Consider the following 24004-nt stretch of genomic DNA (forward strand, 5'->3'; position numbering starts at 1 on the left):
AAGGAGTTTAAAAAAAAAAAAAAAGTCTTCACATGATCCTGTATAGTTCTGCTGGTAGAGAATATAGCACTTGCAGTACCAGGGCCGGGGTTTGGTTCCTACAGGGGCTTAGTGAAACAAAGTGAAAATGGGTGAACTCACTGTTAGTGAGCTCTGGATAAGAGTGCCTGGGAAATTATGTAAATGTTATAACTAGATAGGGTAGAGAAAAACAAGACATGACGGACCAATTCTGCTGAACTGTGTCATATCACTCTCATATCCACCTTCCTAAACCAGAAAACAAGATTGAAAGGCTCTGGCTAGACAAGACTTCTGTTCACCTTCATGACCCAGCCGCATCCCCAGCAGTGTGTTGGGCAGTGGTTTTATTTTCCTAGTTTACTGCTGTTAGAGTTGCAGGGATTATGGAGGTACACTGTTTGAAGAGGGACTTTTGAGTCAGTAGGTGTGTTTATATGACTGAGCTGTTTTGTGAAAGATGGCGCCCCCTTGTGTAACCCTGTGTGCCATTTGAAAAACTTGAAACAGAAGTATCGTCTTAGCTGTTAACTGTCTCCAGATTTCATGTCTGTAGCCTTCCTGCTGACAACCACGTCAGCAAGCCAGGCTGGATGGAGCCCTGGTCAGCAGGTAAATGTTGTGAAATGGCCGTGGCTTTAGAGAGAAGCTGGGTGGTTAAGTGTCCTAGACCGCTGGCACTGTTAGAGCTGGAATAAAAGCTGCCAACTAATAACCCCTTACACAGGGGGACAGTGTGAACTGGTTCTTCTGATAAGTAGAGATGCATGAGGAAAAATAAAGTTTCAGTGCCCTTGACCTTGAGTAAAGGGTAGAGGGCGAGTGGAGTGAGTCTAAGACAGCGGGACACCCTTTAGGTCAGGCATCCATCTGGTGTGAGTGACTTGTCTCGGTCACAGTCTGCTAATGGTGCCACCTAACTCTAATGTCAGCATTGCAGGACTTACAGGGGCTGGTCCCTGAAGGGGTGCTCTGTGCTTGTGTCTACACGTGTGCAGCTGTGTGTGTTTTTTTTTTTTTTGGATGGAATGGTTGGTTTGCTTGTAGCATTTCCTTAGAGCAAAGTGATCATCTTAGTCTGTGTAGGTATCAAGGATGAGCTTACAGTACTGTGTGTGTATGTGTGTGCATTCTCTAACGCTGCAGTAAATCAGTTTGTGACCATCTCCACCCCCTGGGGCATATGCTGTACTGCAGTGATGTCACAGGACACCTCATCCAAAGGAGTACTGCAGTAATGGCAGAGGACACCTCATCCAAAGGAGTACTGCAGTAATGGCAGAGGACACCTCATCCAAAAGAGTACTGCAATAATGGCAGAGGACACCTCATCCAAAGGAGTACTGCAGTAATGGCAGAGGACTCCTCATTCAAAGGAGTACTGCAATAATGGCAGAGGACACCTCCTCCAAAGGAGTACTGCAGTAATGGCAGAGGACACCTCATCCAAAGGAGTACTACAGTAATGGCAGAGGACACCTCCTCCAAAGGAGTACTGCAGTAATGGCAGAGGACACCTCATCCAAAGGAGTACTACAGTAATGGCAGAGGACACCTCATCCAATGGACTGTGTTAGTTAATTTTAGGTGATTGTGAACAGAAGAAGTCGAATGTACTATATTATGATGTTGTGCTTGTGAATGTGTGTATATGTGGGTTATGTATGGGGAAATGTGTGTATGTGTGGGGATATGTGTGTGTGTGGGAATATGTGTGGGGATATGTGTGTATGTGTGGGGTTATGTATGTATGTTGGGGATATGTGTGTGTTATGGGATATGTGTGGGGGTATATGTTGGGATATGTGTGTGGGGGTATATGTTGGGATATATAGTTATGTCTGGGAATATGTTGGGGATATGTGTGGGGATATATATTTATGTCTGGGGATATGTTGAGGATATGTGTGTGTTGGGATATGTTGGGGATATGTGTGTGTGTTGGGATATGTTGGGGATATGTGTGTGTTGGGATATGTGTTGGGATATGTGTTTGGATATGTTGGGCATATGTGTGTGTGTTGGGATATGTGTTTGGATATGTTGGGAATATGTGTGTGTGTGTTGGGATATGTATTTGGATATGTTGGGGATATGTGTGTGTGTTGGGATATGTTGGGGATATGTGTATGTGTTGGGATATGTGTGTATGTGTTGGGATATGTGTGTGTGTTGGGGATATGTGTGTGTGTTGGGATATGTGTGTGTGTGTGTTGGAATGTGTGTGTGTTGGGTTATTTGTGTGTGTTTGGATATGTGTGTGTGTGTGTGTGTTGGGATATGTGTGTGTGTGTTGGGTTATGTGTGGGGATATTTATTTGATTCTGTATTTCCGGGTCTCCAGCTGAGGCTTGCGGCACACTTGTCTCTCTACACTAAAAGTTTTGTCTCTCTACACTAAAAGTTTTTTTTTCCTCTCAGTGTTGGATTCTTTCCCAACTCTGCTGCAACTATTCTCTGTTGGCAGAGTCCTCATTAAAGGGCAATGAGTCTACATTAAATATTATATGTTGTATTTAACCTTTATTTTAACAGAGAAACCCCCTAAGAAGTGAGCCCATCAATACAACAATACAACATTGTAAATTAAATCTATTAAACACTCAAACAGTTGCTACCCGGTTCCTCCCAGACACAAGGCATCGAGCTCACCCCTTACTCCACCTACTGGCAATATACTAAACACACACGCACGCACGCATGCACATGCACACAATCCACAAAGAGTTCTTCACTGAATCCCAGATCATCCTGACATTTCTTTGTATTCTGTCCTGTGCAGTAATGTAGCAGCAGTGTGTGTGCTGTTTCTGTCCTGCAGTCATGTGATGACTAGCCACTGGCTCTTTGATGACACAGACATTTTAACACGCTTCACGTCCTAAGTCATTGATCATGCGTTTTACAGGAATGAAGTAAAGGTGTGTCCATAACCGTGTCTATTTGTTCATATCTATCTCTCTGTCTATCTACTACATCTTGACTTAGATCAACTCTGTCTCTGTCCTCATCCACGTTTCTGCATTTCAGATCTGTCTGTCCCTGTTCCATTCTCTCCATCTCTCTCCCTTTCCATGTCCCTGTTTCTTTTTCTCTCTCTCTTTCTCAGTCTCTGTCTAAACACACTGCAGGCATCTACACAACATTAACAGGAAACTAAATCCTTCAACAGATTTTCAGAGCATATTGTACAGAAATACTAGATGAAATGTACAGATGTACCTCCAGTACATACAGTGGAATATTTTGGTTATCTGATTTAAATCAGTTGGTTAAGATATTCAATCTGAAAATGACACGTGCAGATGGTTTAATGAAGATTTCTTCACGCCCCCTTTGAAAGACTTTACATAAATAGTTCAGAGTGCAGGAAATAACCCTTCTAATGAATAATAAATCACAAGGCAACTAAATTGCGACTCAAGCTAAAACATGCTTTACTGGCAGTCACCTGCAGCTGGCTATTTTCAAAGTCCTGTGCAGGTGTGTCAGGTACCATCCAGTGAGGTGATGAAGACAGTAATAAAGGTCCAAATGCGGAGTCCTGAAGATAGTTGAGTCCCGTTGGTCCATTCCTGACTCCGTACCAGAGCTCTGAGCTCTGACCGCACCGCAGTCCAAAAAGTAGGAGATCATAATGAGGCACAGGATACTTGTTCAGGGGGAGAGGGAGAGGAGTGAGTTAGAACAGGGGAGGTGAGGGGGAGAGGGAGAGGAGTGAGTTAGAACATTGGAGGTGAGGGGGAGAGGAGTGAGTTAGAACAGGGGAGGTGAGGGGGAGAGGGAGAATGGGTGAGTTAGAATAGAGGGGGTGAGGGGGGAGAGGGGAGAATGGGTGAGTTAGAGTAGAGGGGGTGAGGGGGAGAGAAGTGATAAAACAGAGAAGGAGAGGGTGTGTGGAAGAGAGATGTGCAGGCTCTCCCTCATCCTTAGCTGAGTCTTCATTGAGTCCTGCTCAGATGGCCTGTTGTTCTGCATCATCATCTCATTTCTCTTCTCTCTGTTGGGCAATGCCCCTCTTTCTCTTACATCTCAATAATCATATTATTATTATTTTTAAAAATTACGAAACAAATTACATTTTGTGGCTTAGTTATAATTTGCATATAAATGAACAAGTCCCGACAGTCCAACAGAACCTAATGGGGTGTGTCTGGAAACTGTAATGTTATTCCTCAGTGTCTTTATGGAAATAATGCTGTAGTTATTCTACATTTACAAGTTGCTGACTAATCGGTGATAAAAGAAAAGATCCAATCCATGAATGCAGTGGCAAGCAGTTTTTTACAGTAGAGTATAGAACATAGGATGGCCAGTTACCACGGACACAACCGTTACAGAAGCGTGAGGATGAGAGGGCTTCTGGGGACAATATCACCGTGTGGTTTTATACCCTCACATCTTAATGCAGTGCTGCCAGTCTCGTAACCTTCACACGACTACAGACTTATGAGAACATCATGCTATTTTCACTGCTTTGACCTTCTTAAGATCCAGGTACACACATCAGTACACACACACATACCCAGGCTCCTTGATTACCAGAGGGGCTACTGATGTCCAGTGATGATGATTGTCCTGATGTAGGGGAATATGACACTGTGTTCAGGCAGAGCAGCTGACTGCAACTAATCCAGACCCCCAACGCCACCATATCAATATCATCATGTGGGAGAGAGAAAGGGGGGAGGAAAAGAAAAAAGGGTGGAAGGGAAGGGGGAGCGCCAGAGCGAAAGGGGGAGAGAGAAAGACGGGACGGGACGGGAGAGAGAGAAGGGAGGGGAGAGAGGATGGGAAAAAGAAATGCAGAGTCACAAGAAACTCAACTCTGTCAGTCCATGGTAGGGGAAGGAGAGAACAGAAAGAGAGAGCTCTGTCACATTCACAATGCAGGTACCCCCCTCCTCAGTTCTATAACAGGAAGCTATGCAGTTCAGCTGAAGGAAGCGATTTAATGAACATTAAGTTTGTAATGTTTCACCAGTTCTGACGTTGACATATAAGATAATGTCAGAACACATTTCTATTTCGAAATACAAACCTGAACCCAGTGGCTGACATGTCCCTGGGGCTGTTTACAGCACCCCACCAACCTACACTGCAGAACTTTCTGTGATCTCAAGCACTCTGACAAAAGTGCCTACGTCTGCATTCACACCCTGTGTGGGGTGGGGGGGGCTGACGGGGAGGGGAGGGGGTAAAGAGGAGAGAGGAAATGAGAGGGAGGGGGAGAGAGGGAGAGAGAGAGAGCGTAGGGAAAAGTTGAGAGATTCAGGCAGAGGTGTACGTTAGGAGACATAGGAAGGAAGAAACTGGGTCTCTGCTATCCTGCCATGAAAAGACAGGCCAGTCTGAATCAGCAGCCATCACCCACCAGGCTACTGCAGCACTGTCCTACCCCCCCCCCCCCCCACACCCCCCCATTCTCACACTCTCTTCCTCTCTGACTGGGGCTGCAGCGAGGCTTTCTCTGCAGTGGAATCGCTGGCTGGTAGAATCTCCTTGACTGCACTCTGACTGACTGACTGGCTGGCTGTGCGCAGTGATTCTCCCGTGCTCTGCCTTGCGTTCGTCCTCACTGACTCAGCTGTGCTGTGTAGTCAGCCTGGCGTCCAGCCTCCCAGAGAACTCAACCACAGGAAGAGGTACGGAGCCGTAATGTCACACACTGTGTTTTTACATCCCTCTCTCTCTCTCTCGCTCTCTCTTTCTGTCTTTGTCTCTGTCTTTACCTTCTATACTGACTGTATGTGCTCTTCTTTTTCTCAGTAAATGGATGTTGTCTTACCAAAGGATAGCTCACTTTGTTTGTCTAGAGATGTTTGGAAGTCTGTGTACTCTTGTCTTCTCCTCCCCGTTCTCCTCAGTCTGCCTGTCCTCCTGCCTGTCCTCCTGCATGCCCTCTGTCTAACCTCCAGTCCATCTGACAGGAGAGTTGTGTGGGTTGGCAGGCAGACACACTGCAGCCAGGACTGGCTAACAGCACAGTGGGACCTGGTGCCTCACTCTGAACCAGATAAGACACCCAGGCACGACACAACCAGACCAGTGGTTCTACACTGCCCATTACAGGACTTTCCCAAGGGATAACTCCAGCCCAACGGACCCTGGGCTGGATTCCACAACAGGGAGTGATTTGGACCGGTTTAGACTGTCATGGAGGTCCAGGGGAGTGAGGCTGAGGAGCCCAGGTTCTGGTGTCTGTTCTCCTCACGTACCACCTGGCCTCGGACCAGCCTGATCGTCACTCTGCTGCTCAGTAAGAACTCTGTCTTACACATTTATATCCTTAATATGTCTCTTCTGGGGCTCTATGTAGTCAGTCTGTTTTTTTTTTGTTGCAAAGAGCAACCCAAAACTAGCTGTCTTTCTTTAGATGAGTGGTTTGTTATGGAAGGTTTCAGGATCAATTTATTTTAGGTGTAACATTTTTAAACGACTTTCTGGGTTCTGACAATTAGTGAGTATTGTCCTAATTGAGATTTGCATGGAGTTTTGTGTTGTACTCAGTGAAAACTCCTGCAATTGACGCCAGGCCTCAGAACCATACAGGGCAAAGGGTCCTATAATTGATTGAAATATTTTAAGACAACAGTTCTTTTGATGGCGTAATGGATGTTGAAAGGAGCATCAAGGTGCAAGGTGCATACTGTCCCATCTCTCAGGTCTGGGGTAGTCATACACTACATTTCAAAAGTTTTGGGTCCATCCATCCATCTTCTTCCGCTTATCTGGGGCCGGGTCCGGGCCGGGTTAATCAGAAATACAATGTTTGTTGTTCCAATGGCATGTTGTGTTTGCTAACACAAATTTATAATTTTATAAGGCTAATTGATCTTTAGAAAACCATTTTGCAATTATGTTAGCACTGCAGAATGTTGTGCTGGCTAAAGAAGCACTAGAACTGGCCTTCTTTAGATTAATTGAGTATCTGGAGCATCAGCAATTGTGGGTTTGATTACAGGCTCAAAATGGCCCAAAACAAATAACTTTCTTCTCAAACCTGTCTGTCTTTTCTTGTTCTTTGAAATGAAGGCTATTCCATGTGAGAAATTGCCAAGAAACTGAAGATGTTATAAAACACTGTGTACTACTTCCTTCAAAGAACAGAAAGAGGAGTGGGAGGCCCCGATGCACAACTGAGCAAGAGGACAAATACATTAGAGAGTCTAGTTTGAGAAACAGACGCCTCACAGGTCCTCAACTGGCAGATTAATTAAGTAGTACCCGCAAAACTCCAGTCTCTCAGTTTGGGGTCACATATAAATTCCCTTGTTTTCCATGAAAACATACATGAAATTAGTTTGAATAGGAAAAATAGCTAAATGAATAGGAAATATAGCCACTGACATGATTTGAAAGAATGATTTTTAACTGAAATAATAATTGTGTCCTTGAAACTTCGCTTTCATCAAAGAATCCTCCATTTGCAGCAATTACAGCCTTGCAGACTGTTGGCATACTTGTTGTCAGTTAGTTGGGGTACTCTGTAGAGATTTCACCCCGTGTTTCCAGAAGCATCTCCCACAAGTTGAATTGGCTTGATGGGCACTTCTTAGATACCATACGGTCAAGCTGCTCCTACAGCAGGTCAATAGGGTTGAGGTGTGACTGTACTGGCCCCTCCATTATAGACAGAATACCAGGTGATTGCATCTTCCCTAAATAGTTCCTCCAGTTTGGAGCTGTGCTTTAGGTCATTATCCTGTTGTAAGAGGAAATTGGCTCCAATTAAGCGACTTCCACAGGCTATGGCATGATGTTCCAAAATGGAGTGAGAGCCTTCCATTCAAAATCCCCTTTACTCTGTAGAAATCTCCAACTTTACCACCAATCCCAGCTACAATAATAATTTACAACCTAAATGTCTACACTGTATATCTGATCAATTTGATCTTATTTTAATGGACAAAAAATGTCCATTAAACATTTCTAAGTAATCCCAAACTTTTGAATGGTAGTGTGTTTGTTGCCAATTGTAACTGTAAATTAATTGTTTCTGTACATTTTATAATATCACGTTTTCCTCCCGAGACACTTTTCATTAGTTTGTGCAGCAGACCTTCATGCCAATTTGAACAAAGGGTTTCATTGTTAAGTCAAAAAAGCACGAGAACAACTTGATTTGTGTTGGTTTGTTTGTCAATTAGGTGCGCAGGTATACATAGTTTGTTGTCTGGTATTATGGTAAAAATGCAATTTGACATCTGCTCTGGATATTGTATTCTGATTACTCTGATTATTGAGTCTGCTATTTAAACTGAAATGGATTTTCCAAAGGTTGCTTTTCCTGGAGGTTCCCCTGTAGTTACATCACAGGTCTTATTCGGTTAGAGGGTTTGTATTTTGTCCTGTAGTTACATCACAGGTCTTATTCGGTTAGAGGGTTTGTATTTTGTCTTGTAGTTACATCACAGGTCTTATTCGGTTAGAGGGTTTGTATTTTGTCCTGTAGTTACATCACAGGTCTTATTCGGTTAGAGGGTTTGTATTTTGTCCTGTAGTTACATCACAGGTCTTATTCGGTTAGAGGGTTTGTATTTTGTCCTGTAGTTACATCACAGGTCTTATTCGGTTAGAGGGTTTGTATTTTGTCCTGTAGTTACATCACAGGTCTTATTCGGTTAGAGGGTTTGCATTTTGTCCTGTAGTTTACATTACAGGTCTTGTTTGCTTAGAGGGTTTGTATTTTGTCCTGTAGTTTACATTACAGATCTTGTTCGCTTAGAGGGTTTTTATTTTGTCCTGTAGTAAATCACAGATCTTGTTCGGTTAGAGGGTTTGTATTTTGTCCTGTAGTTTACATAACAGGTCTTGTTTGGTTAGAGAGTTTCTATTTAGTCCTGTAGTTACATCACAGGTCTTGTTCGGTTAGAGGGTTTGTATTTTATCCTGTAGTTATATCACAGGTCTTGTTCGGTTAGAGGTTTTGTATTTCATCCTGTAGTTGGAGAATCAAGTTGGTTCTGGTAATCTTTAAAAGCTGTATGTTTTGTAAATTATTATTTGTTCTTGTTGGTTTGTTATAGGGCCAAACATTTTGGATACCTAGCATGTTTAACAACATATTGTCAGTTTAACATTTTCCAATGTTCTTACTGAGCTATTTTCAGACAGCTGTTGATTCTTAGTGAATTTCTGTACTGTTTTAGTGTTTCCCATATAAGCCGTGTTTTATTTTTTCTGCGTCTCTGTTTTTGGTTGGATAGTTTGGTATTCTTAGATTTTGACATTCCTCAAACAAATTACATTTTTAAAGGTTTTTAGGTAGAATGTGCTTTCAAATGACAAAGTTTAAGTCAACTATTTTAGTGTTGTACTGCTAATTGTACATGATTGTGAGATGATTGTGAGATTGTCTTGCAGGGATTGTTTTTGGCAAATTTATCTTTGGTAGGTTTCTACTAACAACGTCAATTGTTTACAATATATGACCTGCGATAAATCCCATCTGTTGAAAAACAACTACATTATATTGAAAACATACTGAGCTTTACTGTAAGGGAAAAACAAATACAATATGTATCAGATGTTTTATAACTCTGAGCAATGTTCAAACATATGCCTGCATGCAATCTTTCTAAGTAACAGTTTAGAAAATGTCATATTTTCCATTCATTATTTACAGACTTGTTGTATTGGTGCGAGGTATAACGTTAATAATGACTCAAAACTGAGACATTTTCAATATTGTTTGTAATTATATAGTAATCCGTATGAGTACTAGTCACATGGATTGAGCAGTTATGGTCAGGATCATGTTCAACATGACCAGGATCTGACAGCCAGGTATGGTCAGGATCATGTTCAACATGACCAGGATCTGACAGCCAGGTATGGTCAGGATCATGTTCAACATGACCAGGATCTGACAGGCAGGTACGGTCAGGATCATGTTCAACATGACCAGGATCTGACAGCCAGGTACGGTCAGGATCATGTTCAACATGACCAGGATCTGACAGACAGGTACGGTCAGGATCATGTTCAACATGACCAGGATCTGACAGCCAGGTATGGTCAGGATCTTGTTCAAAATGATCAGGATCTGAAAGCCAGGTACGGTCAGGATCATGTTCAAAATGACCAGGATCTGAAAGCCAGGTACGGTCAGGATCATGTTCAACATGACCAGGATCTGACAGACAGGTACGGTCAGGATCAAGTTCAACATGACCAGGATCTGACAGCCAGGTATGGTCAGGATCATGTTCAATATGACCAGGATCTGAAAGCCAGGTACGGTCAGGATCATGTTCAACATGACCAGGATCTGACAGCCAGGTATGGTCAGGATCATGTTCAACATGACCAGGATCTGACAGCCAGGTACGGTCAGGATCATGTTCAACATGACCAGGATCTGACAGCCATGTACGGTCAGGATCAAGCTCTGAGGTTCTCAACAGGACTGGCGTTACACCCCGGCAGCCAGCCCTTCTCTACCCCCTAAAAACCACATCTAATACAGATGATGCACATTGTGGCTGCAGTGAAAATATTTCAGATCCCCACAACTGCTAGGTCATGAGAATTTTCTAAAATAGAATGTCACTCCAAAACCTTCTGTAGTGTACAGGCTGTTCGGGTAGGTGCATGAGGTTACATGCATGAAGTGTTCTCAAAGGAGACATGTAAATTAGAAAGTAAAACTTCGCTGTGGTCAGTTTTTGCCGGACTGACTGAGTGCCTGACTGCCCCTTGTTAAATAGCATAGTGGTTAGAGAAGCGGACTTGTGAGCTATAGGTCGTATCTCCTTGCAGGCGAAGCGTAGTACGCATTGTGAATTGTTCTGTTATTGGCGAAAACTTCGCTGGCTAAAACCTTAAACTATATGCGGTTATATTGTGACTTTTTCTGGCATGAAATAGTTCATCTTCAGTCTTGCTAGAAATTGCTCAATTGTTAAGATTTTTCCCAGGGAGTTAGTAGATAATAGTAAGCCTATTACTGGCTAATAAGCTGTTAAAACGGCCATTAGCAAAAGCAATACAGTTCATAGACGCTATTTGTGGGGGAGGTAAACTTAATATGAAACATTAGTCAGTTTTACACAATACTCAATGGAGTCTAGCAACTGCTGAAACATGTAATGCCGTGGTGTACTGGTTAAAGACAGTGCCTCTCATGTGGAAGACCTAAATTCAAATCTATTGAGAGCAATGACATTTATTAATTATTTCTGGTAGATTCCACAATTCTCTCATCTTTTCACTTGATGAAAAAGTTAGTTATCTTCGCCTTTATTGATAGTTATTGTAAAAATGTCATTCACGAATGAAAGAAAAAAGAATGTTGTTTTTCCATGAAAGAAAAACATACGTTCTTATTCCATGAAATGAAATAGCTTTGGCAGACTCGCTAGCAATTGTTCAATTCTTATGACTATTCCAGTAAGAATAAGATAAGATACCGGTAAAGCTTATTACTGGCTAATACGCTGTTAAACGGCCAGTGGCAAATGCAATACATAGAAAAAATGTTAGTCAGTTTAACTGTATCAATGTCATTCATGAATGGCCAATTAACAATTAAAACGGCCAGTGGCAAAAGAGGATTTGTTAAGGATAGAGACAAGAGGCTGTACTGACACCCAGCAATTGTACAGCTTTGTGGTGTAGTTGTTAATGACACAGCCTTTCACATGGATGACCCGAGCTCGAATCTCGAGGTGGCAAAATTTTCTATAGCGGGGCAGCTGAACTAGGCTTGCCTGGTTTCTTGTTTTTTTACATTATTCATTTTAATCATTCTGATTGGGCCCAGTAAACCAATGAGTTGGGCCATTCACACACGTTGCCACTTGCTGTGCAGCCTACACGGGTGTTTACAGCCCTACTGCCTGTATTGTCCCACACTAGAATTTACAGCCCTACTGCCTGTATTGTCCCACACTAGAATTTACAGCCCTAGTGCCTGTATTGTCCCTCACTAGAGTTTACAGCCCTACTACCTGTATTGTCCCACACTGGAGTTTACAGCCCTACTGCCTGTATTGTCCCTCACTAGAGTTTACAGCCCTACGGCCTGTATTGTCCCACACTAGAATTTACAGCCCTAGTGCCTGTATTGTCCCACACTGGAATTTACAGCCCTACTGCCTGTATTGTCCCACACTGGAGTTTACAGCCCTACTGCCTGTATTGTCCCACACTGGAGTTTACAGCCCTACTGCCTGTATTGTCCCTCACAGGAGTTTACAGCCCTACTGCCTGTATTGTCCCACACTGCAAGAGGGAGGGGCTTGTAACCTGACTTACAGTGGAGGTGTTATGTAAAAACAGAGGGAAAAATATAGAAGAATGGCAGCTGTAGAGGGACCAATAAAAAGGTTTGTTCAGGGAACTGGTTAGAAGTGTGTAGCAGCATTACTCTGTAGTCCCAGTGAGCAGCAGGTCAGTCATCCATCATCTTTAGGTCCACTTGAGAAATGTTGGAGTCTGCATTATCTGGATACTGTTAGAGCTGGCTGGACATGCATTATTTTGATTCTCTTAAAGAGGGAGATGAGCCTATACTCATTTGCTAATTACTGAGTTTAATGAGCGTACATTGAGAAGAATGGCTTCACAACATCCCAAACACTGTAATAAAATACTACATGTTTGTTTTTTTCTATCCTTGTGGGGACCAGAGACCAACAGTAGACCTAACCCAGAAATCCATCTTCCCTATTTCTGAGCCCTAAACCTAACCATAACCCAAAAACAAATCTTTGTTTAAACTTAACTTAGCCCTAACAATTAAGCCTAAACCTAACCCTAAAATTAATCTTAATATTTCAACTTAACCTTACACCTAACTCTAAACAAATCATTATGTTTGAACTTAACCTATACCGGACACCAGAGACGTGACTAGAAAATAATGGATGTGGGGGGCTAAGCCTCGTTTTGGGGCATACTCCCTAAAACATATTTTCATCATGTATTTTTAGAGTAACAACTGGTGTAAAATCTATGAAAATGAGGTTATTTTTGGTCAAGGTTGGATAAAAGTAGACCTGTCACATAGTTTGTGTTAGACACTGGTCTAATATAACCTAAATTCTATCTAAATAAAGAAATTAAAGTCCCCACTGTCTTCATCCATCCAACACCAACAAAAGTCACAAAAACTTCTGTAATATGGAGCCAAAATACTTTTGTCTACTATAACGGAATAAAGTCATTAAAACATTTTACATAATTAAAAAAATAAACATTTAACAACCGAATCTCCCTTCCTCTGAACAGAATATTTTTCAAACGTTAACTTCAAACCCAAATGAATCTGTGAAACACGCACAGTATTGCAACTGTGTTCCTGATTAGTGACATACAAAGGTAAGCTAGCATGTCATTAAATAGGAAATTAATATTTTCAGTAGTTGGTTAGTGTTGTCACATAAGAATCTGACCCCCATATCGGCCATCGTCGCCAATTATTGGCCACCTTACTATTTTGATTAATTACTTTATAATTTATTTTTATTTGTATTACAAATAACACATCTTAGTCTTTTCTGAAGTGTCAATATACAATTTGTAAGTTCAGATGCGATGGAAATGTTGATGATAAAAAATAATCTGAGAAAATATATTGACTTATTTAGGGGGGGGGGGCTAATTAATAGGCCTAGCGACGTCCCTGTCAGACACCTCACTCTAAACCTATACCCTAAAACTTATACCCTAAAACCTATACCCTAAAACCTATAACCTGAAACCTATGGATTTAAACCTATACCCAACAACATATGCCTTAATGCCTACACCCTAAATCTGCCTTAAAACCTACAAAGTATACCCTAAACATATGCCTTCAAACCTATAGCCTAAATTAGGGTGACCAGATGAGAAAGGGGGGGGGGGCGGTTTGTAATGTCCGTGGAGAGCTGGCCTCTCAACACCAAGTACCAGCTCCCGGTCTTCTCCACGTTTGTCCTCACCAGCGCCAGTGGAGACAAGGTGGGTGCGCCTGGCTGGCTCTCAGGCATTCTAATACACTAATACTCCACCATGGTTACACTGTCCGATACAGTAGGTTATAGTTCAAACTCTATAGGAAGGTTATTGTAAATAATGTCAGGTGGATGTATCAGTTTTAGTTCTTTGTCTTAATCTACTATATGACATAAAAAGGGGACAAATAGGTTGTATTTTCTTTGTGCGTATAAAATAACAGAAACAACAAAAGTGTAATACATAAGCCATATAATACCTCCTAAGATTGGGTTGCGCTGGATGCACGACGCTGGCATAATTCGCGGAGGATTTCACTGCTGCCAGCACTCTCGGCATCGCGTAAAACTGCAGTAATACAGGGGTATTTCCCTACCCAGTCCTCCCGGTATCTGCAGAGGCGTTTTTGCTTTTTAGCTACGTGTTGATCTTGATCGGGTCCCGGGACACCAGCCTGAGCCTCCATTTAAAAAATGAATGAATGAAAATTCGCGCCTATAGCCGCCTATACATACTATTGCAACTTGCAGCCAATGAGCAGCCGACGGGAGCTGGCTGCAGGACGCCTCAATGCATGGACAGTTTTTAATGTTCTATCATACTAGAACTAATCGAGAGTCAAAAAAATTATAATTATCACTCGAGAGTCTGCTTTTGAGACTTCGTTCAAATTTCCGGGACAATTAGGGCAGGATTCGGGACAACTGCTTGGATTTCGGGACTGTCCCGAATTTTTCGGGACGTCTGGTCACTCTGGCCTAAATCTATGCCTTAAAATCTATCTTAATGCCCATAGCCTCAACCGAAATGTTTTTATTGGGATATGGCAAAAGGGATGACAAAAAAACAAATATATTGTGACAAATTTTTCTGCTTTATGATCCTTGTGCATAATATTCCTGGTGTAAATCCAAACACAGTACATATCCTGAACAGTGTCAGCATGCACAAACCAACTGTAATGGGAACTTCTTTATCCTCCTGGTGCACAAACTGACAGCACACCCCCAGTGTTCTCTCTCTTGTCATATTCTTCCCTGTTTCACCCTTTTCCTCATTGTGAAAAAGTTAGCAATAAGATTACATGCATTTGTTTGTGTGCCTGTCACCTTTTCCCAATTTAGGTGTTAATTTTAGGAATTAGGTTTAGGGTAAAAACAGAGAAAAGGTGTTAGAAGTGTGTTTTTAGGTTTAGGCATTAAGAGTTAGGTTTTTGAGTTAAGGTTAGATTTAGATTAAGGATAGGGAACATATATTTTGGGTTTCAGGTTCCCATAAGGATAGAAAAATAAACGTGTGTGTGTGCGTGCTTACATGTTTGTTGTGACTAGTTATGTGAATGCATTAATGGAAGTATATACTGATCAATTCTTACTGCAATATGTTCATTTTGTCTTTACCATTGCTATGCTAATACCTAGGTTTAAAATAAATATATGGGTCAAGTGGCAAATATGGGAAGTATATTTACTCTCAAACCCTCAGTCTCCAGAACTTACAAAGGTCTAGTCACACTTGGTCTCCAATGAGCGTTGTCAGGATCAGTAAGGAAGGGAAAGGGTTGAGGGGGATGACAATACACATCACTCCAACATTAGTTCACGGATCTGTCGTTACGTGGGTTTGGGCAAGATAGTATTTAAACCCACATAGATGTAAAGGAGAAGAGCTGTCTTGTTAAAAACCTGGAAAATATGTGATATTTCAGCAAAGATATTCTGGGAACAGTCTCCAATGAGACATGAGTGGCCTGTCCCCTCAGGTATGTTGGCTGCTGTGTGCAGTCTTTTTGTCTGGGGACTGTGGTGTACTACTGTGTCCCCCACTCCCTCCCAGGTGTGTGGTCTGCTCAGGGCCTGGAGATGTCCACAGGGAAGGTCCCGTTCCTGGAGGCAGTGAACGGCAGTACAGTGCTGCTTCCCTGCACCTACACTAGCTGTATCGGCATCAAGAACCTCTACTTCAGCTGGCAGTTCAATGATAATGGCACCATGCAGAAGGTGGGTCAGACAGGACATCAGGAGTAGTCAGTGTGGTTGATGTGACATTGTCACAACTTCTTATTTAGGTGGTGTGGACCAGTCAAATAGTTTTCCATGTCCGTAATGGATATCTCTAATGGCTGGTAATATGGGTTCCCTCAGGTGTGTGACTCAGTGATTCCGTCGGACGGGATGGAGCCTCATCCAGTGAACATCTTCCGGCAGAGGGTGGAGTTTGTTGGTAACAGTGAGCAGAACAACATCTCCATCCTGATATGGAACATCACCTTTGACGATGAGGGCCAGTACACGTGTTTCGGACGCAACCCCAAAGAAAAGGGCAAGAACCACAGCGCTATCTTTACCCTTGTCGTGGTGGATGAGTGTGAGTACTAACATTCTTCCTGTTTAACTCCATAGTGATACTTGGAAATGGCAGGGGGCTGGGTGGGTGGGCGGGTGCCAGTCTGTTGGGTAATGTCTGTAGCTAAGCGTGGGTCCTTCCTCTCCACAGTACGAGTGGTGGACAACACTCTCACCATCATAATTGCTTCTGCAGTGGGCGGAGCCATCGCCCTGCTGATGACCTTCATGCTGGTGAAGAACTTCATCCTCTTCGTTCTCTTCAAAATCGAGGAGAAGAAGTAAGACAGACTTAGTAGTAGCGAATTAGTAGCGATTGTAGCGAAGCATGAAGAGATGTTGGTTACATTGCCAGAAAAGTAAACACACCTGGTATTTCCAACACTCTTCTCCCAGACACATCTGGTATCTCAAACTTCTTCTCTTCCACAGAAAGATCGAGTGCCTTGTATCTTCCTCAGCAGATGAAACAAACAATGTCTCAGGATCCAAAGCTTCGAAACCACCAACACCAAAGAAGAAATGAGAGTACTTGCATGTATGTACATCCATATATAAATATACAGTTATATCTATGCATATTTATATGCACAAACATGTGTATGCACACATGTGACTCCATGGGCAGGTTTCTTGGGCAGGTTTCTTGGACTGAGAAGCACGTCCGATGGAGATCCTTCATTGTAAGTGTTTGTTAGTCCAATAAGCTTAGGCTGTGTCCGGGAAACCGCCCCCATACGTTCAAGTTGGTATATAATAAAAAACAAAAAACAGGACTGTTTTTCAAATAATAATAACAAAAAAAGAATGATTTATTTAAAAATGCTTGAGACAGGGAATAATGTAATACTGCTGTTTAAACTGGGCTGGATCCTGCTTCTCTGCTCCCCAACCAACCCCACAGGCCTGGGCTCCACTGAAACTGTCTACACATTCAAAGGTTGTGTTTTGTGGAGAATATATGGGATTTTACTCCCAGTGAAATTCAGACTCCAGTGGTAATTTTCCACTTCAGAATCCTATAGAATATTCTCCTGATTGGCATGGAGTTGGCATAGTTACTCTGATACTCAGGTGACTCCTTTGCCTCTGTTATAAAATGTAGTGACCAAGGCCTCTAAAAGGGTGTTGATGTGGTGAGGAGTGAGAAAGGATCCTGTTCAGAATCTAATACCTTTTCTTTGCTTGATAAAACACTGGTGCCTGTTAGCGCTTTTATCTTCCTCTGTAGGGAAGACTAAATACTGCAAAACCATTTACGAAACGCAAAGGAAAAATACTAAAAGCTGATGAATGAAATGATAGACAATCGCTTGAAACTAACTCCCTAGAAAAATGAATGAACCTCTAATAATGCTGCTTTTAAGACAAATAACCTTAATGCATTTATAAGCATGTGAAAAAAGGGCAGATTTAGAGGCAACGCTTGATAATAGAAATGTACTCTCTGCTAGGTCTTAACTGGAATCAAAGATTTCACTACATGGAATGTGATTAGTTCTATCTGCTTTGAAGCTGGTTCCAAATCTGCACATATCATGCCAATCCCCACCACATCTAGTGTGCCAACAATGGTTGGCAAGGCTATGCACACTTGATTAGTGGGTCTACTGACTTAGATATTAACCCAACATTTCTTCTGAGTCACTTACAAATAGCGCTTTGCTGTACAGAACATACTGAAACAGACCCATATTTTTACATGCTGCAATAAGTACTCATATGCTGCAGTGCAGCAGAATTTATGATGGTTCATTCATGGCTCATGATTCGTCATAAATTCACCATGTGCAAAAAACTGATATCTCATTCTACGTTCATTAGATACCTCCAGTCACTCCACCATAAGAACAGATAACCCTAAAACTACATTAAAAATACCTCCAGTAACTCCACCATAAGAACAGATATCCCTCACTCTACATTTATTAGATACCTCCAGTAACTCCATAAGAACAGATAACCCTAAAACTACATTAAAAATACCTCCAGTAACTCCACAATAAAACCAGAAACCCCTCATGTAGTCATTACGGTTACCTCCATAAACTCCACCATGAAAATAAATATCCCTTACCTACAGTTATTACTGTAAAGCCAACATAAACAGATGAATGGGGCAGCAGTTACGCAGGTAGAGTGAAAAAGAAGAAATATCCCATATTGAGCATCTGGGAGAACCTTGAGAACCCAGATCATATATAGTGACATATTTAGAATGTCTCTTTTTGTAAAATACCTCCAACCAAACAGGGGAAACCATGTTCAAGGGAGAGTATAAACGCGTTGTTCAGGACCTTGCTGCGCTGTCATTCTATTAATAAAACATTTGAATGTGGACACGCCTGCGTATTGCCGTTCCCATAACACTGTCCCTCAAATAAATGCTATCGCTGGTAGCGGGGGTCTTTGGGAAACTACTTTAGAGAGGTTTATTTTTTAACTGAGCTACATGTGAACTACAGGTGTGTTGTGTCAAAGTAAGCAGGGAGTAATTGAACCCAAATAGATGTACATTTAACATGACTGTAAAGTAAAACGAATGACCTCAGTTGTCTTAGATGAGGACAGACAGTGGTAAATGTACCATCCGTTTGGATGTGGTTCTGACTTGTCACACTCTCCTAACATGTTACTATGCAAAAACAAATACCACAGACAGAAAACAGCCACATACTCTAGGACAGACTACAGCAATTCTAAGGTGATCTGCTGCTCTGACCTTACAGCATCAAGACCACAGCAATTTTGTTTCCATTTTACTATGTCGATAATGAAAGCAATAAAAATCAGAGTAACAGTAATCAGTGTGTTATGGGAAATTAAGTTCTGATCCAGGGTAGATGAGGAACATAGGCTCATATTTCCAGGGTCTGTTTCTTGTGGCACTGAGTGTTTCGAAGGAGCAACATGTACAATTGTCACCATAAATTCAATTTATTTTGAGACTGCTTAGAGATGCTGAGCAATTCAAGCAATTAAAAAAAAAATTATAAACTGCCTCCTTTATCAGTATCCAAAACAATATTGTTGCAATGATGTGAAAAACTTTTGTACATGCTAATGTTTTTGCTATTGTTGTCAACCTCACAAACGAGAACCAATCGTACAGGAAGTTACACACAACACTTTGCAGCGTCATGCAGTAAATAAGTAGATTTTATTGTTCTAGGATATCATGGACGACCCCCCCCCCCCCCCGTTACTACTGGGATGCAATTGACATTTGGCACTAGGTGCAAGTAGAAATGCTACACGTATAACCTTTAAACAAACCTCAAATCCTGAACTGTGAATGTGACTCATGTCATATTGATATATCCTCAGAAAATTCTGTATGGCCCCTTGCCCACGGTCTGCGTTGGACCCCTTTTAGACAACTGTATTGAAAGAGCTGGTTAGTTGAAGCAATACAAAAGTTCCATGTTTTCAGTATGGAAGATCTGACCCTGTTGTACCAGGTTGTAGAAGCAGAATTGCTGAAATTGTAACCTCTGTCATCCATTTTTGCACTTTCGACAACAGAATGTTTGAGACTCTTTAGTGTGCCCAGACATCACTGACACCCTAGTCCCACATTGCTCTGACAACAGAATGTACAGCCATATTCCTCTCCACAGAGTCCCCTCAGTGTCCCACGTAATCTTTCCACCATGCATATCAGCTCTATTTTTATTTATTATAAAAGCCACAAACCAATAAATTTTTGTACAAAACAATGCATTGTCCCTTGTTGTCTGTCAAAACTTTAAATCTTAACCAGTTACCACAATAAAGTCTATTTAAACATACTTTGAAACGTATAGGTCGGCTGTGTATCCAATGTCTTTGCGAGGCATGACTGGTGCCAAAGGCAGAAGGTCATGGGTTTGTGAAGGTTTCCATTTGAACCAGTTACATGGTACTTGTTAAGCATGCAGCCTGAACTTTCATAAAAACATCCTGATACAACATCCAAGTGTTAAAAAAATAATAATTACAGGAAAGTAATGAGTCAGTGCAATACATTTGTCCATTAAAGACTGGATCTGTTTACCGGAGTCACTCATTTCTCCTTGTGTCCACTGAGTTACTTCTGAAAGAAACTGGATTTTCAGGAGGGCTTCTGAAACGGGACAACCAAATCAGCGGGTAAATAATTAACAACACCTGTAAACAATCTGTAATGAAACCGAACACATGTTGGCTTCCCCCTCCATCTACTGAATCCTGGAAGGTTTCTGTGGTAGCTGCCTGACACCCACCTCCATGACAAAGTAGATCCAGTTGAGCAGCTGCTCCACACTGCAGTAGACCCCAGAGTGTCCCGGACGGGCACAACCCAACCCCCAACTCACCACCCCCACCAGCTGCCAACTCCTTGACAGGAACACAAGGGGACCCCCACTGTCACCCTGGGGGAAGAACGTGAAGGGCAATAAGCATGTCATTAGATGAAAAACAATAAGGCAGCCATTTTGTGTGCCTGTGTATTAGTGGAGGAGCTCTACCTGACATGTGTCCACTTTGCCCTCCATATACCCAGCACACAGCATCCTGGGAGTTATCAAGAGGTCATAGTCAGACTGGGAACACACCTTCCTCTCAATCAGACACACAGTGGCGCTCTGCAGGACTGAGGTGAGGTTACCTGGGGAGAATAGGACAGACAGCTCTCAACGCTAACACCTCATCGTAGCAGAAGACAATGACTGAACATGGAAATGTCCACGGTTTTGCACATTGTTAGTGACTGTCAGATTGACTCCCCTTCCTCCTGCTGGACACCCCAGCCAGTCACCACCAGGGTGTCCCCTGCCTTCAGGGGCAGGCTGTGGGGGGGCAGACACACTGGGCGGACGGTGTCTGGAAGTTCATTATTGGTTAGAGGACACCACTGCAAAGCTTAAACCATGGCAGAGGACCTAAATGACATGCCTTTTGCAGTGACTACAAACATGCAGGACATAACAGTTAGCAAGTATCGGCATGCTGTCCTGGCAGTTTAGCTTGACAACACTAGATGGCGGCATGGTAAGTTGTGTTACATGAGGTTCATGTGGGAGTCCAGTACCTCCAGTAATGACAGGACTGGCGAGCTGCACCATGGCCATGTCGTAATCATGGCTATGAGCATGGTAATCTTTATCGATGATGATGGCTGCCACAGAAATACTCCCAGTACGCACCAGATGGGTCCTACCCAGCACCACCTGCCAGCGGTTCAGATCCTTCCCATGACTGGGTGTGTTGAGAGAAAAAGCAAAGTCAGCTTTTGCTACTTCAATACTCCCAGTTGTCAATTGGCCCCTATTCCAACTAAACTAATTAAAAGGTACAGCCTCATGTGCTTGTCCTGCTCATGTTGAACAGCCAGTCCATCCTGTGGATGTGTACCATGCATAAGTAGCAGTAAGAGTCTGAAAATAGCCAAATCTTGATCTAGCTTAACTATCAGCTAATATAAAACCTGTTTCTCAAATTTTTGAATTAAGCCGTCTCCCAGCAACTCACTGCCTTACTGAAGACCGTATTAAATGAAACACTCTGGGTCCAGTTCCAAAACTGTCTAGCCCAGAAGCATGGGTTCCAGACATAAGATGGATATTATTGGCTTCTAAACTCAATGTAAACACTAATTTCGGTACAAAGAAACAAATGCCATCAGAGCTAATGAACCAGAATGGTTAGTCATCTCAAAACTGAGGGACCTCAGTGTTCCTTTGGGCCCTGAGCTCTTTTGATTAACAATTTGAAAGAGATTCAAGAGCAGCTTTCCTAACCCCACCATCTCCAGAACATTAACAACATTTAAAACTTAAATACACGCTTTTGTTAAATTAAGATTAGACTTCGGCAATGTCTTTCTCCAGTTGCCCGGATAAGACATTTTCACTAGAACAAACAGTTTTTGAACACATTATTCAATTTCTAACCTCTCAAAACTAGCTGCCTGTAAAAGCTAGAGCTGATTAAGGTTTTACTTTTAAGAAAGCATTACACAAACCTGCTTGTTGAATTGGTTCTGCCGAACATACCTATCCCCCAAAATGCAGGTTTTCCTGTATCTAGACCTAAACTGGAGGCGGGGTTCCATTACTGCAGGATGATCTGCCGATACATGTAAAAGACTGTCTTAACTTCAGCATTTACAAACGACTAACCTCTCCACTCAGGTCTACGTCTAACTGTAGTCTGTGGAATGTGTGTTCCACTGGGAGGACTGTCCTCTAGCCCACCCCACCTAGCTACCACGCCCTGACGGGAGACTGGCCATTCCTCTAGATTTCTTGCTAGGTTTGACCCTACTAGGGGTGTTTCCCCAGCCACTGTCTTCTTTCTTGCTCTTTGATGTTTCAGGCTGGGGATCTGTATTGAAAGGGACCCTTGGTCTCTGCTCTTAATGCGCTGAAGGACATTTTCATCAAGGGCTCCAGGCTGTTGACATCTAGTCTCTTGCCTTCAGGGTTCCTGGTGTAGATGACCACAGTAGTCAGACAAAGCAGATGGCTTAGTCATCTGTAGACATCTAGTGTAACAGAGGGATTGGATGATCTGTATCAAACTGAAGAAGCAGTGATGACAGCTTACCGTGTGTATCCCAGCTATGGACAGGCACTAAGGATGTGGTTCATTCCCCAGTTGTCCGCACACACAGTGCTCCACCCAGCCTCCACCCTGAACCCCTGTAACACCATGCGCTCCCCCACCAATCGCACTGCCGGGAGACAGCAGGAGTAAGATTCAGAGGTGTGAGGAGACTGATGGAGCCAGACCGGTTGAGGCACTTAACCTGGGAAGGTGGTATTGGTCAGCTGGCAGGACACACAGTTGAGCTCATCTTCTCCTCCGGCACAGTCAGACTTCCCATCACACACCAAAGCCACAGGGATGAATGCCAATGACTGGGAGCAGAAGAACCTCCTACAGACAAGACACCATACTGGAGTAGAAGGTGAAGGATGAACAGAGGAGTAGGGGATGAAGAGAGAATCAGAAGAATTTGACAAAGTGGTGCTCAATCCATGACCAACCAATTTTAAGACACTGAATTTGTGAACGACTGTTTGTGGAGACATGAGATGGCGACACATACTGAAGTAAACACCGACTGACAACACCCCCAGTGTGACCAGAATGCAACACACTGATCAGGAGCTGCTTCTTAGCCACCATAATCTGCCTCTTCTGGCTTGGAGGTATAATCACAGCTGTCATTGTGAGAAGTGAGGAGAGTTAATGGTCCAGTTTAATACAATTGACAGGAGCATGACACAGAACTCCAGGCAAGTCCCACAGGGGCCAGTTCAACAACATAGTATGTACTCTACTCTAAGTTGCTCTGAATGTGTGCAAAATTACTTAAATGTAAATTAGATATAGGATTTATATAATTTTAAACTCATGTAGATATTAGCTACTACTAATAAATGGGCTACTGTATGACACAATAGTCCAGATAAGACCATGTTCTATTTTAGCTTACCTTGAGACAGGTCTAAATGGGGCGGCTTGTGCTCATTGTTCCTTAAGGCCCACTCAAGCTGTTCAGTAAGAACAGCATATGGACCTCAAACACCTTTACGCATATCTACTTATCATTATACACATGAAGAATAAAACACACCAGCTTTTGTTTGTCTCTGTCTTATCGGTGTTGCACTCCCTCACCCTGCTGTCTATCAGCAGCTCAACAGAGCCAGACAGCACTTCAA

General features: G+C 42.6%; 2 protein-coding genes across 8 annotated transcripts; one reads left to right on the plus strand and one right to left on the minus strand.

Moving 5' to 3' along the window:
- Positions 1-5291: 5291 nt before the first annotated feature.
- scn4bb (sodium channel, voltage-gated, type IV, beta b) lies at positions 5292-20102 on the plus strand. 4 transcript variants are annotated; one of them, XM_010897133.5, is made up of 7 exons: positions 5292-5666; positions 5889-6280; positions 15802-15965; positions 16110-16332; positions 16462-16591; positions 16743-16848; positions 16952-20102. In XM_010897133.5, the coding sequence occupies exons 2-6, from the start codon at positions 6178-6180 to the stop codon at positions 16834-16836; spliced, it is 714 nt and encodes a 237-aa protein (XP_010895435.1). In that variant the 5' UTR covers positions 5292-5666; positions 5889-6177; the 3' UTR covers positions 16837-16848; positions 16952-20102. The 4 variants fall into 4 exon arrangements, with proteins under 4 accessions (XP_010895435.1, XP_010895434.1, XP_010895436.1 ...); XM_010897132.5 differs by having other exon boundaries at positions 16743-20102; XM_010897134.5 differs by having other exon boundaries at positions 5952-6280; positions 16743-20102.
- A 224-nt stretch (positions 20103-20326) lies between these two features.
- tmprss4b (transmembrane serine protease 4b) lies at positions 20327-24004 on the minus strand. Of its 4 annotated transcripts, XM_020047823.2 has the most exons (9): positions 23776-24004; positions 23386-23500; positions 23083-23232; positions 22881-23007; positions 22297-22760; positions 21364-21530; positions 20801-20940; positions 20555-20704; positions 20327-20415 (listed from the first exon to the last, which is right to left on the minus strand). In XM_020047823.2, the coding sequence occupies exons 5-9, from the start codon at positions 22323-22325 to the stop codon at positions 20404-20406; spliced, it is 498 nt and encodes a 165-aa protein (XP_019903382.1). In that variant the 5' UTR covers positions 22326-22760; positions 22881-23007; positions 23083-23232; positions 23386-23500; positions 23776-24004; the 3' UTR covers positions 20327-20403. The 4 variants fall into 4 exon arrangements, 2 of the variants coding, with proteins under 2 accessions (XP_019903382.1, XP_019903381.1); XR_001198234.3 differs by having other exon boundaries at positions 20801-21155; positions 22881-23232; XM_020047822.2 differs by having other exon boundaries at positions 22881-23232.

Source organism: Esox lucius, chromosome 7, assembly GCF_011004845.1.
Source record: "Esox lucius isolate fEsoLuc1 chromosome 7, fEsoLuc1.pri, whole genome shotgun sequence".
Classification (NCBI taxonomy): Eukaryota; Metazoa; Chordata; class Actinopteri; order Esociformes; family Esocidae; genus Esox; species Esox lucius.